The sequence below is a fragment of the Leptopilina heterotoma genome, unplaced genomic scaffold (genome assembly GCF_015476425.1).
Source record: "Leptopilina heterotoma isolate Lh14 unplaced genomic scaffold, ASM1547642v1 Lhet_68, whole genome shotgun sequence".
In the NCBI taxonomy this organism is placed as follows: Eukaryota; Metazoa; Arthropoda; class Insecta; order Hymenoptera; family Figitidae; genus Leptopilina; species Leptopilina heterotoma.
This window is the reverse complement of record NW_025111157.1, coordinates 2,603,887-2,623,319: the sequence shown is the minus strand read 5'-3', so window position 1 is coordinate 2,623,319 and position 19,433 is coordinate 2,603,887. Positions and strand designations below refer to the sequence as shown.

The 19,433-nt window shown below is 25.4% G+C and overlaps 2 protein-coding genes across 3 annotated transcripts; one reads left to right on the top strand and one right to left on the bottom strand.

The window, feature by feature from the left end:
- Positions 1-218: 218 nt before the first annotated feature.
- On the top strand, positions 219-5,650 carry LOC122510463 (pentatricopeptide repeat-containing protein 1, mitochondrial). 2 transcript variants are annotated; one of them, XM_043625126.1, is made up of 5 exons: positions 219-1,038; positions 1,122-1,884; positions 4,658-4,963; positions 5,165-5,353; positions 5,513-5,650. In XM_043625126.1, exons 1-4 carry the CDS (start codon positions 398-400, stop codon positions 5,291-5,293), a joined length of 1,839 nt encoding a protein of 612 aa, XP_043481061.1. In that variant the 5' UTR covers positions 219-397; the 3' UTR covers positions 5,294-5,353; positions 5,513-5,650. The 2 variants fall into 2 exon arrangements, with proteins under 2 accessions (XP_043481061.1, XP_043481060.1); XM_043625125.1 differs by having other exon boundaries at positions 5,463-5,606.
- On the bottom strand, positions 5,504-19,210 carry LOC122510462 (protein virilizer). Its single transcript, XM_043625124.1, has 6 exons — positions 18,964-19,210; positions 18,773-18,885; positions 18,301-18,670; positions 14,202-15,949; positions 9,293-11,289; positions 5,504-5,793 (listed from the first exon to the last, which is right to left on the bottom strand). Exons 1-6 carry the CDS (start codon positions 19,015-19,017, stop codon positions 5,504-5,506), a joined length of 4,572 nt encoding a protein of 1,523 aa, XP_043481059.1. The 5' UTR covers positions 19,018-19,210.
- Between the last annotated feature and the right edge of the window lie 223 nt (positions 19,211-19,433).

Sequence of the window (19,433 nt, the reverse complement as noted above, 5' to 3'; positions counted from 1 at the left end):
CCGTTAATTTTGAATCTATCCAGAAAGTTAAATTTTCTTTTTTCTCTCCTTGTAGAACCAAATTTGATTCTTTTTTCAATTTACGGAAAATTTGCTATAAAAAACAACTTAGAATTAGATTTAATTAAGATTCCTCTGGATTCCTCGAAGTTAGAAAAATAAAAACGAATTATTCATTGTCAACCGTTGGCAACACTGCCGATCAGCTGATAAGCACGTTGTGTCAATTTTAACCCCAAAATAATAAATATACATTGCGGCGATTGCGGCATTCTCTTTTTTTGTGATTTAGCATTGTTTATCATTAAAAAAGTGTTTTTAAGGATAAATTTACCATATTTTTATTGTTAAGAACAGTGTTTTGAATAATCAAAGATTATTTGTTAGAAACATCACAATGTTTTCTTTGAAAATAAATTCCTTGTCAATTCGACTTAACAATGTCGTGAGAACTTGTGGAAACAAGAAACAATATATTTTACAATCACAACATATAAAAACCTTGACAAATGCAAAAGAAAGTGATAATAAAACAGTGAAACGTGTTCCATTTGTAAATATAACCCCACTTTTGCATGTAAAAGATTTTCGAACATTTTGCACTGAAGTCATACCGAAGGATCCTGATATTTTCGGCGATATTGGCGAAAGAAAATACGATCTTGTCGAACTGGATGAGAAGGAGAAGAAAGTTGAAGAATTTGAAGAAAATGAAGCAAAACCTTTGGCAAAATATAGACATTATCCTAGTGAATATGCAAAAATGTTAAAACAACACATTCAAAATGGTGATTTGGCATCGGCTGAAAATGTATTTTTACTTGCACAAAAAAATCGTGATAAACCGACACTTTACATGTATTCTCTTCTTATGAGAGCATTTGCTGTTCAAGGTAATGTTAAAAAGTGTTTTAAATTATATAATAAACTTAAGAACCAATCACTGAAACCAAATGAAGCTATAGTTACGAGTTTAATTAATGCTTGCTCTAATTCTACGGAATCAAGAAGTTTGGAAATTTTACATGATTTCAGAAGGTAAGAAAAGTATTTTAAAAAACAATTCAATTCTGATTTTTAGAAATAGAATTTTTTTAATAAAAAACTTTTATTTATTTCAGTTACTTGTTTAATGTGAATTTTCCCTTGAATCAAACGCATTATAATGCATTAATAAAAGCATATTCGCGTCATGGTCAAGTGGAGGAGACATTTCAATTATTGGACGAAATGCGTGACAAAAAATTACCAATTGATCATGTGACTATCAATAATTTACTTCATGGTGCTGGTTCCCAGAAGGAAATTGGATTAAAATATGCACTTGTCGTTTGGCATTTAATGAAATTTCATAATGTGACGCCATCAATTGTTACCTATAATCTTCTATTTCGAGCAATTCGCGACACTGAATTGGGAAATTTAAAGGTTAATGATATTTTAATAGCTGAATCGGAGAAGAGTAAAATTATTCTAACTGAGAGTGGAAGGCCTGATTTATTGGCAACACCACCTGTTGTTCGTATTTTGCCAGAAGTTGAAATGGATCCAAAAAATAGGCGACGATTTTCGAGGAAACGTAATGTGGGAAAAAATGAAGACGACCAATCAGGGGAAAATAATGTTGATTTAAATAAGATTATTAAAAATAATCGATTGATGCTCTTCGGAGGTTTTGATGGTCTTTTGAAACGAATGGAAAGTGACGGTGTTGTTCCAAATCGAAAAACATTTACACTTTGTTTGGAATCTATTGCGAATACGAAAGAGGCTGAGACACACTTGATGCGAATGGCACGCATTAACAAAGTTAAATTGGACACTGGATTTTTTAATGTTCTAATTAAACGAAGATGTTTTAGATACGATTACGATGATGCCAAGGTAAAAATTCTTTTTTTTTTTTTGGTAATATTGTCAGTTTAGGCTTTGTACTCCTCTACTAAAAACTATTATTTACTAATTTTTTTATTATACGATTTCCTACTATTTGGATACTTTTTTATATTTGTGACACTTTTTTTGAGAATTTGCAATAATTTAAATTCGCTAATAGTTGAAATTAACAAAATTCTTTGAAACGATTCAATTATTTTCAATATCTATTATTTTTAATAAAATTTCGCAAAAGAAATCAATTATTTAAAAAATAATTGGTGAAATTATTCTTCGTAGAAATTTAATTATTTTAAAAATAATAAAATTTTCACAAAAATTTAATTATTTAAAATACAATTTTCATAAAATTTATATAGAAAAAAATCAAGCATTTAAAAAAAGTTTTATAAAATTATTATTATTTTTACAAATAAAATTCTTCGCGGGAATCCAATTACTTTCATAAATAATAAAATTATCACAGTAATTCAATTATTTAAAATACAATTTTCATTAAATTTTTGGAATAAATTCAGTTACTTTCACAAATAATAAAATTTTTCAAAAAAATTCAATTATTTGAAAAAGTTTTAAGAAAATTCTTTATAAGAATTGAATTATTTTCAATTAAATTCGTCGAAAAATTCAATTATTCTCATAAATAATAAAATCTTCACGAGAATTTAATTATTTTCATAAAATAACAAAGTAGTTTAGATAAATTCAATTATTTTAAATGTAATTTTAATCAAATTCGCAGAAATTCAATTATTTTCAAAAACAACAAAATTTCACAGGAATTTCAATGATTTAAAATACAATTTTCATAAAAGTTTAAAAATAAATTTAATTATTTAAAAAAAAATTTAATTTTTTGCAAGAATTTATATATTTTCATAAAATTATTATATTTCAATAATTATTTTTAATACAATTTTAAATGAATTCGCCGAAAAATGCAATTATTCTTAAAAATTGAATTAAAATTCTTTGAAAGAATTCAATTATTTAAAAAAATTTTTGATATAAATCTTTATAGGAATTTAATTTAAAGAAATATTCAATTATTCAATATATTATTTATTTTTGTATTTTAAATTTAAACTTTCAATTATTTTCATAAATAATAAATTTTTCACAACAATGTAATTGTTTAAAATTCAATTTTAAAAAAAATTTAATTATTCCTAAAAATTTTATTAAAATTCTTCAAAGGAATTCAATGATTTAAAAAATTTCTTATAAAATTCGTTGCAAGAATTCAAATATTTTTATAAATAACAAAACTCATCGCAGGATTTAAATTATTTTTTAAAAATTACTCGAAAAATGCAATTATTCTTCAAAATTTTAATAAAATTCTTCCAAATAATTTAATTTTAAGAAATATCCAATTATTCAATAAATAATTTAGTTTTGTATTTAAATAATTTAATTCTCGTTTCAATAATAAATTTCTTGGCAAGAATTTAATTATTTTTACAAATAAAATTATTCACCAGAATTCAATTATTGATACAAAATTCTAATAAAATTTTTCACAGTAATTCAGTTTTTTTCACAAATAGACAAATTTTTCACAGAAATTCAATTATTCAAAAAAATTCAATTATTTTGAATGTAATTTTAATAAAATTCATTACAGAAATTCAATTATTTTTAAAATTCTCAAAAATTATCGCAGGATTTTAATTATTTTTAATACAATTTTAAATAAATTCCTCGAAAAATGCAATTATTCTTTAAAGTTTTAATAAACTTCTTTCAAAGAATTCAATTTTAAGGAATATTCAATTATTCAATGAATTATTTAGTTTTGTATTTAAATAATTGAATTTTTGTAGAATTTTCTATTAGGAATTGATTTAAAAATGAATGTCAGTTAAAATTTTAGATAATTGAATATTAAAAGCGTTATTTGATGAATTTTTAGAAATAATTGAATTTCAAAAAATTTTTAAATTTAAATATTTATAAAAATTTTTATTTTTTTTTCATAAAAAATTATTAAAGTTTTCAATAATTTTAATTAAAAATTTCAACAAAATTATTAAATTTTTGAAAAATTACAGTAGTAATTTTTTGAAATTGTTAAACTTTTTCCAAAAAAATTTTACATATTAATCATTTAAAATATTTTAATTCCCGTGAAAAAATAAATAAGTGTTTAAATATTTATTTAACAAAAATTATTCAAGTTTTAAATGTAATCTAATTTGGAAATTATGAAAAAAATTAATGTTTTGAAAAATTATAATTAAAATGATTGGAAGATAGTTAAATTCTCGTTAAATTTTAAATATACTATAATTTACAAAAATTAAATTATATTTCCAATTATTTGGAAGTTTTGTCAAATTTAGTTGAAAAAATTTTATATTTCAAAGAATTTTATTTTATTACTTTTAAAAATTATTTTTAAATATAATCGTATTTTTGAAGAATTTTATATTTAAATTTAGAAAATTATTGGATTTTGCAAACATTTAGAATTGAAGTTGCAATGCAAGAGAAAAATATCTTTTATGAAAATTCGAAAAAGTGGGGGAAAATAATAGAAAGAAGGAAATTTTCCTAAATTATGTGAATCGTCTAAAACGATATTTTTTTAGTCTTGAAATCACTTTCAAGTAGCTTTACGACCGAAAAAAGTAACTACTTTTTTATTCCTTTTTTCAGTCTTAAAGCTACCTTTTTTAAAATTAATTATCAAGTGCGGAGCCTGCAGATAAAAATTAAAAATTTAGATTAAAATTATTTTTTTTATTTAAATCTTAAGGCAGTACTTGGTGAAATGGAGCAAAATGGTTGCGAGCCAGACATCATTACCTGGGGAGTAATTGCTCTCTCCTGTCAAAATAAAGAAGATGGACTATCATTATTGAATTGCATCAGAAATCTTGGCATTGCACCGAATTATTTCATTTACGGTACTTTATTACGTACCGCGTGTAATCGACTGAATCTGGATTATGCCGTTGAATTACTGGAAATGATGATGAAACAAAAGCTGAAGCCGAGTGAATATATTTATGATATTTTAGACAAATTTAAAAGATTAGCAGCTGAGGCAATAGAGGACGAGGTATTTTTTTATTTGGATAATTATTGTATAATATAATTTGTAATAAAAAAATATAATTATTAATTACAATAATTATTATTGTAATTAATAATTATTTTCTTTTATTCGTTTGCTTCTTACCTTTTATCGAAGCGTGTCACATTTTTTTATTAATTTAGTTTTACTATAAAAAAATAATCCTTTACAAATAATAATTTTCAGAAACCAACAATAAAGGACATGGACAGGTTCAAAATTGATTTCACAAAATTTAAATTGCGGTGTAGCAAATTACAAAAAATGTTCAGATATGACAAGAGGGGAGTCTACGAATCCACGGGAGATGATTAATTTATCCTCACTAATTAGCCATTACTGTTAAGAAAAAAAAAGAGAAAACATCCTCCCAAGGTAAGTGAAAAGAAAAACAAAACTTTTTTTACAATTTTGTATTATATTTAACAGCAGTTGTAAAAAATCTACAAATATACAATTCGTTAATCAACTTGACTTTTCTTAGGGTGCAAATGAGCGAGTTTAATTTGAATTTAATTAAATAAATTATCGAAGATAAGGTCGTGGCTCAGGAACCCAGGGCCGACCACGTGATCCGGACATGACACCACGTTGAGAGCCGGTGCCGCGAATACTGAGTTTATTGTAACCAGTGGGACCTGTTGGTTGTGCTCCACACGTTTCCAGTGCAACAAAATCGTCAACATGCAATGAAGGCGGTCTCGAGGTATTCGGCGGTCTCGATCTGAATGGATCCACTCCTCGGCCAGCACCACTTCCAACCGGATTGCCCCTCATCGAATTCGCGAATTGCGTTCGTCCCCTCATATGCGACACTGTGAAAATAAAAGTAAGTTTTTTCATCTTTTTTTAATTTGTAAATAAAAACAAAACAAAAAAGAAAACAAAAAAGATTCTTAGTCTGTATTTTTAAATTTATAAAACTGAAAAAATAGATAATTTAGAAAGTGAGGAAAAAAATTTCCTTTTTAATTTCAGTAATCACAGTGTTAGAAAAAAGACAAAAAAAAATACTTTTCAAGTTTACAATTTTTTCATACAGTTTTTATATATTAAAAAAATATCTGTGATTACTGTAACATTTTTTAAAGGTGCGTAGAAAACTATTTACAGAGTTGCTACTAATCTTCTATAAAGTAATGATTTAGTTTCTCTACTTTTTTTTTAACGTAGCAACTCTGAAATTCTATTGATTCAAAATTTAACAAAATTGAAAATAATGATCAAAATCCACGAAATCCTGAAAACAAGAAAGTGCTGAATTTTCAGTGCATCACAACTCAATAACTGTGACAGAAACTCGAATACTTTATAAAACTGGAAAAAAAAATTATTCATAGATACAAACAAATGATCAGCATCACTAAAATTTTAATTCAACCAACAAAAAAAAATAATTCTTTGAAACATTCAAATCATCAATGATAAAAAACCACTCAAATTACATTCTTATACCTGACTTTCGACAAAATTTCTGTCTTTTTAATAAAGTATTTGATCGATTTTTCGATATCATTTCTTGTAAAGCTGTAACTACCGTCTTCGATTCTACAACTGTAAAGTAAATAATCTCTTCGTACGAAATAAAGGTATTTTAATTTTCACAATTTCAATTCAGAGAAATCAGAGAAAGAGAGAGAGAGTGAGAGTAGAGGCTGTAGAAGTAGAAATAGAAGTAAAAGAATGACAGACAAAAAGTATTTTTTAGCAAAAGAAGAAACTATTATATTATTTAATGGTTCTTAATCTATTTATAACTTTTTCGAGAATTTTCCCCTTAAATTTTAATTCCCTTTCTCGTTAATTTATTTTTACTTTCAAACTTTATGGAAATTACTTTAATTCTCTATTTTTAATCGAAAATTAAAATTTCAATATTTATACAGGCCTCGGATCGAATTTATAGTACAAAAAAATCGCTTCAGTCGATTAAAAATACAAAATTGATTCGAAAAAGTCATTTATTTAATTTAGTGTTATCACAAAAATTCCATTTTGTATTTCACTGATTTTTTTCTTTCACTATTTTTTAAATCCAATTATTCAAAAATCAGGGCTTGAACTAGGTCCGTAAATCCCGTAAAAATCCGTAAATTTGTTTACGAAAAGTTTATAAATTGTACGATATAATTATATTTGAAGAATTTTAGAGAAATTACAAATTATTGCAGAAATTCAATTATTTTCAAAAGTAATAAAATTCATCGCGGACATTCAATTATGTTTAAAAATTTACAAAAATTCTCGTCAAAATTTCAATTATCTTTAGAAATAATTAAATTCTTTTCCAAAAATTCAATTATTTTCAAAAATTTTAATAAAATTCTTGGCAAAATTTCAATTATTATAAAAAATTCTCCACATTCAATGATTTTCAATATTAACTATTACGCAAACCTTTAATTATTTTCATAAAATAATAAAAATTTCACAGGAATTCAATTATTTACAAATTTCTTTTATAAATTTCTTCGCAATCATTTAATTATTTTCATAAATAATACAATTTTTAAACGGATTCAATTATTTTCGTATATAATAAAATTCTTTTTAGGCAAATTCAATTATTTACATAAATAATAAAACTCATTGCAGAATTGATAAAATTCTTTATGAAAATTCAATTTTAAGAAATAAGCAATTATTCAATAAGTTATTAATTTTTGTATTTAAATAATTGAATTCTCGTAGAATTTTCTAATAAAAATTGATTTTAAAATTAATTTTAGTTAAAATTTTACGTAATAATTGAATATTAAAAGCATTATAGCGTAAATTTTTAGGAATAATTTAATTTTGAAAAAGTTTTAATTTGAAATCTTTGAAAATCTGAATTTTTCATATTTTCAACAAACGATTCTTTGAAATAATTGAATTTTGAAAAGGCTTCAAATTAAAATCTTTAAGAATCTGAATTTTTCATATTTTTAACTAACAATTCTGTGGAATTAATTTTTTTGAGAAAGTTTATTTGCGGATTTTTTTTTTTTAATTTAATTGAAAAATTTACGAATAATTGAAATTACATAAAATAGAATTGTATACAAATGAATTTGAAAATTCTTAAAGAACTTTTTTAAAAATTATTAAAAATAATTTTTTTATAAGAATTCAATTTTAGGAAACATGCAATTATTCAATAAATTGTTTTGTTTGCATTTAAATAATTGAATTCTAGTAGCATTTTCTAATAAAAATTGATTTAAAAATGGATTTTACTTGAAATTTTAGATTATAATTGAATATTAAAAGCTTTAGAGCTTGAATTTTTAAAAATAATTGAATTTTGAAAAGGTTTCAAATTAAAATCCTTGAAAATATGAATTTTTATTCTTTTAACTAACAATTCTGTGGAATTAATTTTTTTGAGAAAGTTTAATTGAGGATTTTTTTTTGAAATTATTTCAAGTTTTTATTTTCTAATATATATTTGATTAAAGAATTTACGAATAATTGAAATTTTGTAAAATTGAATTGTATACAAATGAATTTGAAAATTCTCAAAGAACTTTGAATTTTGAAAAAAATGTAATTTTGGAAAAGTTACAAATCATTGCAGAAATTCAATTATTTTCAGGAGTAATAATATTCTTCGCAAAAATTAAATATTATTCAAAAACAATAAAAATCATCGCAGAAATTCAATTATTTTTAATACAATTTTAATTGAAGAAACATTCAATTATTCAATAAATTATTTATTTTTGTATTTAAATAATTTAATTTGTAGTAGAATTTTCTAATAAAAATTCATTTAAAAATGAATTTCAGTTAAAATTTTTTATAATAATTGAGTAGTTAAAGCAATATCGCTTGAATATTTAAAAATAATTGAATTTTGAAAAAGTTTAGTTGAATTTTTTTGTATTATTTTAAGTTTTTATTTTCTAATATATATTTAATTGAAGAATTTACGAATAATTGGTCATTAATTATTATAAAACATGAAGAAACGATCACTCCGAGTCGAGGACTTGAAGTTATCGAAATCTTCATGTTTTATAGTTATGAAAAATTTAATTTGTAGTTTTAAGTAAAATGGTCTCTTATTTGACTCGGACTGGTTTTATTTTTGTCAGTAATTGTTCTGTAAAGTCCGTATTTTTAAATACATTTACTGATTCGAGTCCTGGTCGCGTTTTTTGAAAACAGTCGGAAAAAGTAAAAACAAGTCTGAATATCCGAGGCCTGTTTTATAATATACGAAAAATAAGAAAAGGTAAAGAGACGTAAATTTTTCAAGAATGAAATTTTATAAAAAGAATATTAGAAATTCTTTTAATCGAATTAAATTAAACGAAATATGAAACTCACCGAAAGGTTGTTTTATTTTTGGAATAGGTGTATTATTTTGCTTTTGATTTTCCCTCGATTCATCAGTTTGACTCTTGAGATGTGTCGCATTATCAAGCGGTGCTTTCGCACACAATCTTTGTGTTTCAGTGAGTAAATTAAAATCAGCTGGTAATAATTCAGCAGCCAGGGCAATTAGATCAATGGTAATTTCACTTTGTCCCGAAATTGTTTCATTAGAAATTTTCCTCGATTTCTCATCATCATTAAAATCATGAACATTTATTGATCTTTGGGAAAATTGATTTAATAATGCCTCCGGTGCTGGTAGTAATGGTTCCAACATTTCTGGCAATGATTCCTTATCATCCTTCTCATCCAATGATTTTAGTCCATCAATTAATTCCCTAGCTGCATTAATTTTCTCCAAAGGATGTCCATTTTTATCCCATGAGACTAATTGAGCTAATTGCTGTACACGTAAGCATAATGTTCGTTTTTGTGATTTGGGAGAAATTAAATTTTCTAGAAAATTAACAGTCAATTCGGCGAGGGATGTAATTTCATCCTCTTGTTGTTCTTCTTCTTTTGTCTCTGATTCTTTGTCTTCGTCTGTAATTTTTTCTTCGATTTGTGTCGCGATATATTCCAGTAGGGTTTTCAACGCTTCGGGATTATTTTCCAGACAACTTTTCACATGATAGAGACCGTAGTTGTGACTAATTAGGGAAATGAGAATATTTAGAGTGCTCTTGACGATGTTTGAATGGTATTTCGAGGCGCTGGCTAAAATTTCAATCAGTGGGGCAAGAATTAGAAGTAAGGGTTCTTTGCTCGGCACTGAGTGAGTGAGGAGATTTTCGAATGATTCTTTAGCGTCTTCTTCGACGAAACTGATATTCGAATCGCAGAGTGTATCGAAAATTTTCAATATTTCGAATTGTATTCGATTGTCGCTGGCGTTCTTTAGAGTGGAGCACATCATTTCAATGACTGGGGGGTATTTCTGATCGGATTTGACTTGAGCCCGTGATGCTGGATTCATGAGAGTGAGGAGTGTCGCCTTCATTGGCGCGTGTTGTGATAAATTTGCGAGTAAGCCGAGAATCGGTAGATTATTTTCCAATGGATTAGCCATTAGAATACCATCGAGTAGACATCGGCCAACGAGCAATGCTGTCGGTGCTGCTAAATCACTCAATTGTTTACAGACCATCGAAACAAGACACAGCAGCTCTTGATTCCAACTCGAGCACAATAGTCTCAGTGTGTCTATGAGATTATTTGCTTGCGCCTGCAAATGAGCTGACCACAATTTTCTCAAACCTAGAATTCTCGTTTTATCCTCGGACGAAGTTTCTTTCATCGTCAAAATCGAAGGCAATAATCTTGTCAATAATTTTAATCCAGGAATGAAATTCGAAGGACTCAGTGATAGCATTTTCAGCACTTCGCCCAACATTTGTGTCCAAAGGGATTTGGCAACATTGCCGGAACCATCGGAATCAACGGCACGTGTGAAAATTAAAAGTGTCGCAACAATCTCAGAGGAGAGATCACAAATTTTTTGTGTCGCTGGAATTGCTTCGATGAGTGAATAAACACCGAGGAGAGGAACGACTACTGTTAGATCCTTAAAATCGGTTCCCATACACTTGACGAGACGTTCGAGTAATGCACGGGTGAGTTTTACTGTCGGTGATAATAGTGATATCAATCCTAGACATCTTTTTCCAGTGAGTGTTGCTCGATGTAGAAATGGTTGTTCGTAGAAATCGGCGACGTTCGACATCACGGAAACCAATGCACTGAGACCGTCGGCAGCGAAAAGTTGTGTCAATGCGTTACGATGCTTCAATTCAATGTAAGGTTCCATGGGATCAACATCGTCCGACGATGGAAATACGAGGTAGTGCAAAATTCTCAAGGCTGTGATCAAATCGCCAGGCAGGGAGGTTGCCTTGTCGGAATTTTTCCTTATTATCGATATCAACGAAGATACGTCTCCATAGTTCCAACTGAAATAAGAAAAGGTAAGTCAGTGTTTTTTGAAAAAAAATTTTCTTCTAAATAGGTGATCACTTTTGCTTCCCCACTGTCCCCTGTTTAATAACTTTAAAAATTATTTTCAAATCTATTTCAAATTTTTACAAAATTAATCTTCACAAAAGGTCGTATCAAGACCGAAAAAATTAGTAAAAAACTAGTTTTTGATAAATTAAATTTCACAACTAAAAAAAATTCTATATACGATTCCCAAAAATCACAAAAATTTGATACTGCATTCTTTTCTAATTTTTATAAAAAATATTTACGTTTATTCTCATACTGCTAATAAATTAAATTCTATATTTTGACGAAATTAAATTATTTTCTAAATTTTAATTTCACATTCTTCAACATGTACGATTGAATTTTGGAAAAAAAATTTTAAAGTAATAAAATTCTTTTAAATAAATATTTTAAAAAAATTTTAAAAGTAATAAAATTCTTTTAAATAAATATTTAAATACCTACTTATTTATTTTTCTACCAGGAATTAAAATATTTTTTCAATGATTTTAATGTAAAACCTTTTTGAAATTTCACTATTTCTAAAAATAACGCAACTGTAATTCTTCCAAAATTCAATAATTATGTTGAAATTTTTAATTAAAATTATTGAAAACTTTAATAATTTTTTATGAAAATAATAAATTAATAATTTTTCAAACTAAAAATTTGAATATTTCAGTTTCAACAAGATTTAAAATTTATACAAATACCTATTTGAATTTAAAATTTTTTTGAAATTTAATACTAAAATTTTAACTGAAATTCATTTTAAATCAATTCTTAATAGAAAATTCTACAAGAATTAAATTATTCAAATACAAAACTGAATAATTTATTGAATAATTGAATATTTATTAAAATTGAATTCTCTGGAAGAATTTTATTAAAACTTTAATGAATAATTGCATTTTTCAAGAAATTTTTTTTAAAATAATTGAAATCTTGCGATGAGTTTTCTTAAATTTATAAAAATAATTAAATAATACAATTTTTAAGAATAATTTCATTTTTCGAGGAATTTATTTAAAATTGTATTAAAAATAATTGAAATCCTGCGACAATTTTTGTGAATTTTAAAAATAATTGAATTTTTACAATGAATCTTATAAGAATTTTTTTGAATAATTGAATTCCCGTGAATAATTTTATTTGTAAAAATAATTAAATTCTTGCTAAGAATTTTATTATTCAAACGAGAATTCAATTATTTAAATACAAAACTAAATAATTTATTGAATAATTGAATTATTTGGAAGAATTTTATTAAAACTTTGAAGAAGAAATGCATTTTTCGAGGAATTTTTTAAAAATAATTGAAATCCTGCAATGAGTTTTGTTATTTATAAAAATAATTGAGTTCTTGCAACGAATTTTATAAAAAAAATTTAAATAATTGAATTCCTTTGAAAAATTTTAATAAAATTTTTAAGAATAATTACATTTTTTGGGTAATTCGTTTAAAATTGTATTAAAAATAATTGAAATCCCGAAAATAATTTTTATTATTGATGAAAATAATAAAATTCTTGCGAAGAATTTTATAAAATCTTTTTTAAATGAATTGATTTTGTTCGAAAAATTTTATGAAAATTGTATTTTAAATAATTTAATTCCTGTGAAAATTGTATTATTTAAGAAAATAATAGAATTTCTGCGAAAAATTTTATTCAAATAACATTAAACATAATTGAATTTATTCAAACTATTTTATTATTTTATGAAAATAATTGAATTTCCTTGGAAAATTTTCTTATTTTTGAGAATATTGAAATTTTGCCTTTTTTTCGACGAATTTAATTAAAATTTAATTGAAAATAATTCAACTCTTATATAAAATTTTATTTAAATTTTTAAAACTAATTCAATTTTTACAAGAAATTTTATTAAAATTGCTGTGAAAATAATTTGAATTTTTTCGTAACAAGTGTAATGAAAATTTTATTTTAAATAATTTAATTCCAAAAAAAATATCATTAAAATAGTAGATATTGAAAATAATTGAAATTTTGAAACAAATTTTATTAAAATTTTGGAAAATGATTGAATTTTGGCGAAGAATTTTGCTATTTATAAAGATAATTAAAAACTTAACGATAAATTTAAAAAAAAAAAAAATTGAAAATAATTGTATTTCTTCGAAGAATTTTATTACTTTTAAAAATAATTGAATTTTTGTGATGAATACTGTTATTTATGAAAATAATTGAATTTTGCAAAGAATTTTTTTGAAATTTCTTGAAAATAATTGTATTTCTTCGAAGAATGTTATTACTTTTAAAAATAATTGAATTTTTATTACATTTTTTTAAAATAATTGAATTCTTTTGAGAAATTATATTAAAATATTAGTTTTTGAAAATATTTGAATTTCAGTGAAGAATTTCATTATTCGTGAAAGTTAATTGAATTCTTGCAAAAAATTGTTGAAAATAATTACTATCATTTTTCGAGGAATTTATTTAAAATTGTATTAAAAATAATTGAAATCTTATGAAAAATTTTATTATGTATTTATGAAAATAATTGAATTCTTGTGAATGACTTTATTAGAATTTTATAAAATAATTGAATTTACAAGAGGAAATTTATTACTTTTAATAATAATTGAATTTTTGTGATGAATATTGTTATTTATGAAAATAATTAAATTTTACAAAGAATTTAATTAAAATTCCTGAAAATAATTGAAATTTGCAAAGAATTTAATTAAAATTCCTGAAAATAATTGAAATTTGCAAAGAATTATATTAAATTTTCTGAAAATAATTAAATTTTTGTGATGAATACTGTTATTTATGAAAATAATTGAATTTTGCAAAGAATTTAAAGTAGTTGCAAATTCGCAAAAAAAGGAAGTAGCTTTTAGTATACTGACCTCGAAGCTTGTGCAGCAATGGACAAATAAGACATAACATCCCTCAAAACAGGATGTCTTGTCTTCTCAATTAATTCCTTAGCCCGATGATGAATAATCTCCACTCGATCAGAATATCGAATAACAGCTGAAATAATTTCTCCCGCAAATTCATAAAGATGCTCATCGCCAAGAAAGGGAATTAAAATATCAATAAAATTCCCCATTGGAACAACGTAAATAATTGCTTGTAATCCCTGTGGAAATGTGAGAAGTGAATGAAGTTTTCTCAATGAATTCCAATCATCTCTTCGACAGGTCATATTCATCAGGCATTGAATCACTTGAAAACGCCAAGCAAGTTCCTCGCCAATTCCTCTTTGATCGTATCTAAAAACTTTCAGCAAAGATTGCGAGACTCTTGGCTCCTTCAACATGTAAACCAAACCCTCTTCACTCTCCGACATACAAAGCAAAAATTCTCTCGTCGCTCTTATTAATTCCCTACTCGAATCAGGTGACGAGAGAAATACCAAAAGTCTTTCCAATAATTGATGATGCGCATAATATGTAATTAAATGCTTTCTAGGATTTCTATTCTGTTCTCTTTCGAATTCCATTTGGGCACTCGCAGGAAGTTGACGTTTTGGTTGTGCCATTATCGTGGGTGCATAAGCGTATCCATTCTTTAGTTCTGTTATTATTATCTCATTCATTTTGTTTCTTTCTAATAGTTCCTTTTCATCTTCATCGTCTTCTCTTTTTATCGATGCTTTCATTTCATTCTGTTTCAATTCGGACAATAATTCGTAAACATGAATTTTTCTCAATAACGAACTGAGAGCGTATTTCAATCGTACCAATTTTGCCTCGTCCAACATTATCAATGATAATTTATATAATTCGCTGTTAATCTTGAGGAATTGGTCGACGATTTTCGGACTTATTAGCGATGCGTCGAGAGCACGAATCGCGGACAATTTCACTGAGAGTGCAACATTTTCACGCATACACAAAGTTAGGAGTTTGTGAGGAACGTTGATTTTCAATAAAATATCCGGTCCCTCAGTTAAACGGCACAACGATTCGGTCAATCGAACACCGACTTTTATGTGACGAACTTTATAAGCGGGTTGTGGTTGTGATCTCGCCATTTCAATATCCAATCCCGCTGAACAAATATCGGAGAGATTGTGAAAATCATCGGCAGTCAGAGTGAATGAATTTAATGTTAGACAGAGTGTTTCGCAATTGTGGACAAATGTCTCTTTCTCTTGACCCGATGCTGAGATGAAATTTGCCACTGATTTTGCGAGTGAAACTATTGTTTCGCGTAATTTATCCACGGCTCGTGGGTCTAGGGTTCTTTGATCGTAGTTGAGGGGAATTTTTTCAATGTCTAGAAGATTCGGCGGATGGAGGAGGTGAATATCGAGAGCTTGACTTTCGGCTTCGTAGTCAATTGCCGAGGGGATGTCATCGACCATGTCTTCGTCGGAGAGAATTGGTTCGTAAGGTTCTACAGCTCCCGAGTCTTTTGTCTCCTGATCGCCATCTTCCTCTTCGGCGGAAATTGATTCCGGACTCAGGGAAATCAATGACTCGGAAGGCGGTGAAATTGGGCGTTTTATCAATTTGTGCGATGGTTCTTCTTCTTTCCATGGCGGAGGTGCTTCTGTCTTTGGTGGTTCGGCGGGAACTTTTTTTGGTTCCGGTGGACTCACCACGACTGGTGGTGGCGGTGGCGGTGTTGCAACTGCAGCCGATTCCTGGAAAAATCAGAAAAATAAATCAAAATTTGATTCAATTTAATTTAAAGGGAAACTATTGTAGGCTTCGTACTCATTTACTAAAATCTACTATTTACTACTTTTTTTACCATTTCTTACTATGTTTTTATAAATATTAATTAATGATTAATTAAATTAATTAATTAATTAATTACTTAATTAATTAATTCAACAAAATAAAGATTAATATTTTTAGAAATTATATAATAAAATAATTATACTTTTTTAGATTTGTGACCCTTTTTCTTTGAGAATTTGCACTAATTTAAATTCATTGATAGTTGAAATAAAAAAATTCTTCAAAAGAATTCAATTATTTTCAATATCAACTATTTTTAATAAAATTTTTACAAGTATGTAATTGTTTAAAATTCAGTTTTCATAGGATCTTACGAAGAAGATCAATTATTTACAAAAAGTTTTATAGAATTCTTCGAAAGAATCCAATTATTTCCACAAATAAAATTATTCACAAAAATTCAATTATTCAAAAAAATTCTTATAAAATTTGTTGCAAAAATTAAATTATATTTTAATAGAACAAAACTCAAAGAATTCAATTATTTTCAATATTATTTTTAATACAATTTCCCAAAACAAATCGATTATTTGAAAATTATTAGGTAAAGTTATTCTTCAAGGAAATTCAAATATTAAAAAAAAAAATAAGATTTTCCCAAGAATTTTATTACTTAAAATACAATTTTCATGGAATTTTTCGAAAAATACCAAATATTTAAAGAAAAATTTATAAAATTCTTCGCAAAAATTCAATTATTTTCACAAATAAAATTATTCGCGGAATTGAATTATTTAAAAATTTTTTAATAAAGTTCTTTGCAGGAATTCAGTTATTGGCACAAATAATAAAATTTTTCACAGGAATCTAATTATTCAAAAAAATTATTATATATAATTCGTTGCAAAAATTTAATTATTTTTATAACAAAACTCATCACAGGATTTCAATTATTTTAAAAAAAATTCCTCGAGAAATGCAATTATTCTTCAAAATTTTAATAAAATTCTTCGAAAGAATTCAATTATTCAATAAATTATTTAGTTTTGTATTTAAACTTTCAATTATTTTTATAAATAATAAAATTTTCACAAGAATTTAATTGTTTCAAATTCAATTTTCATAGAATTCATTAAAAAAAACACAATTATTTAAAAAAAAGTTGCATAAAGTTCTTAGCAAGAATTTATTTATTTTTACAAATAAAATTATTCACGAGAATTCAATTATTAAAAAAAATTTTAATAAAATTTTTCACAAGAATTCAGTTTTTTTCACAAATAACAAAAATTCTTACAGTAATTCAATTAATCAAAAAAAATCTTACAAAATTAATTACAAAAATTCAATTATTTTTAAAATGAAGAAAAATTGTCGCAGAATTTCAATTATTTTTAATAAAATTTTAAATAAATTCCTCGAAAAATGCAATTATTCTTAAAAATTGTATTATTCAATTATTTTTAAAATGAAGAAAAATTGTCGCAGAATTTCAATTATTTTTAATAAAATTTTAAATAAATTCCTCGAAAAATGCAATTATTTTTTTAAATTTTAATGAAATTCTTCCAAAGAATTAAATTTTAAAAAATATTCAATTATTCAATAAATTATTTAGTTTTGTATTTAAATAATTGAATTCTTGTAGAATTTTCAATTAAGAATTGATTTAAAATTAATTTCGGTTAAAATTTTAGATAATAATTAAATATTGTAAGCCTTATTGTATAAATTATTAAAATTATTTAAATTTCAAAAAAATTTTAAATTCAAATAGGTATTTGTATAAATTTTAAATCTTTTAAAACTGAAATATTCAAATTTTTAGTTTGAAAAATTATTAATTTATTATTTTCATAAAAAATTATTAAAGTTTTCAATAATTTTAATTCAAAATTTCAACAAAATTATTGAATTTATTTGAAATAAATTTCATATTTCAAAGAATTTTATTTTTTACAATTAAAAATTATTTTTAAATTATAATCGTATTTTTGAGGAATTTTAAATTAAAATTTATAAAACAAAAAAAATTTTTGAATTTGTCAAAAATTTAGAACTGAGAATATTATAATAGGATAAGAAAGAAGTAAATATTTTTAATTGAAAATTAGGAAAAAATCATGAAATAGAAGACAACGGAATTTTTGTGAATTGTCTAAAACGAGTTTTTTTTAGTCGTGAAATTAAATTTTTTCGATAGTTACTTTTTTCAGACTTGATACCACTTTTTGCTAAATTTTTAAAAATGAATTATCGAATTCAAAGCCTGTGAGATTGATAAATAATAAGTAATTATTCGAAAACTTACTGTGGCATTATTCTGAGCTTGATTCTCATAAAACCATTCGGGTTCGGGTTCCTTGGGTTGAACTACCGTCTCCTTGACTGAATTCTCCTCGGGAATTCCCACGGTGACAGCGGCTGCTGGAGGAGCACTTGGTACTTCCTGCGGATTGCTAATTGACTTTGTCAAACTTCCGTAAACAGCTAAAGTTATTGTCGTATACCAACCACGAAGAACTAATCCATCTGTGGGAATTTGTTTTCGTTCGCATTCCAATTGTATGTGAATATTTTGCTTATACTCCAAGCCACCCAATGATTCAAAGGTCGATGCTCCCGGTTTACTCAGATCATTGACGAAAAATTCTATTTCAAATTGTGAAGGATTCGTTGCCCTACAAAATTATTATTATACATTTTAGCACACTTTACCTCGCAAAAATGAGAAATAATTTATTTCCAATTAATAAAAAAATACACAATTCTTAGAAACTTACCCTAGACGAACGCCTCCGGGAAAATCAGCCTGAACCCGGGCACCCAGTGGAATAATTCTAACCTCACTTATATAAACAGGTTTTGGAAATTGAACTAGATCTAAATTTAATTCCTGTAATAAAAAAAGGATATTTTAGCAATTTTTTCAGTTTTGATACACACTTTTATTTATAAATAAGAATATACTTACTTCTGAAATGTCATGGGAGAAGGTGTCAAAAAATAATAGTTCAATATTATCCATTTTCACTAGTTGTTTATATAGTTTTTCACTATATACTTAAATGTTAACGATTTATCACAATTTTTCGTTCATTATTAAATTACAGAACCAGAGGTTTTACTGCTTCTTTTTCTGATTTTTATATAAATGTTTCAAATCAAAAATATTGAAGAGGCATCATTTTCTTAATGCTTTTAGCAGACGAAACTTTCTCTTGGAACTTAACTATTTGGAAAAATCGGAAAAATGATTGTAAAGAGGTTATGAAGTTTCCGCCAATCATTTTAAATGTAGAAGAGAAATTCTTAGAAAAACGTTCCCAGCCCTGGATCTTAAGGTACGATCCACAGTTCTAAGTGACCTACCCAACTCTGAAGTGTACCATTGCCCATTTCTCAAAATGTCCCAACCCTGGTGACCTTTAGGCTTTTAGGGTA

Excerpts from the sequence above, each read along its gene's own strand:
- LOC122510463 (XM_043625126.1), top strand. The coding sequence starts at position 398 with ATGTTTTCTTTGAAAATAAATTCCTTGTCAATTCGACTTAACAATGTC. Across the intron at positions 1,885-4,657 it reads ACGATTACGATGATGCCAAG|GCAGTACTTGGTGAAATGGA; the intron begins GTAAAAATTCTT and ends TTAAATCTTAAG. Across the intron at positions 4,964-5,164 it reads CTGAGGCAATAGAGGACGAG|AAACCAACAATAAAGGACAT; the intron begins GTATTTTTTTAT and ends AATAATTTTCAG.
- LOC122510462 (XM_043625124.1), bottom strand. The coding sequence starts at position 19,017 with ATGGATAATATTGAACTATTATTTTTTGACACCTTCTCCCATGACATT. Across the intron at positions 18,671-18,772 it reads CCCGGAGGCGTTCGTCTAGG|GGCAACGAATCCTTCACAAT; the intron begins GTAAGTTTCTAA and ends ATAATTTTGTAG. Across the intron at positions 5,794-9,292 it reads AAAAATAAAACAACCTTTCG|TGTCGCATATGAGGGGACGA; the intron begins GTGAGTTTCATA and ends TTATTTTCACAG.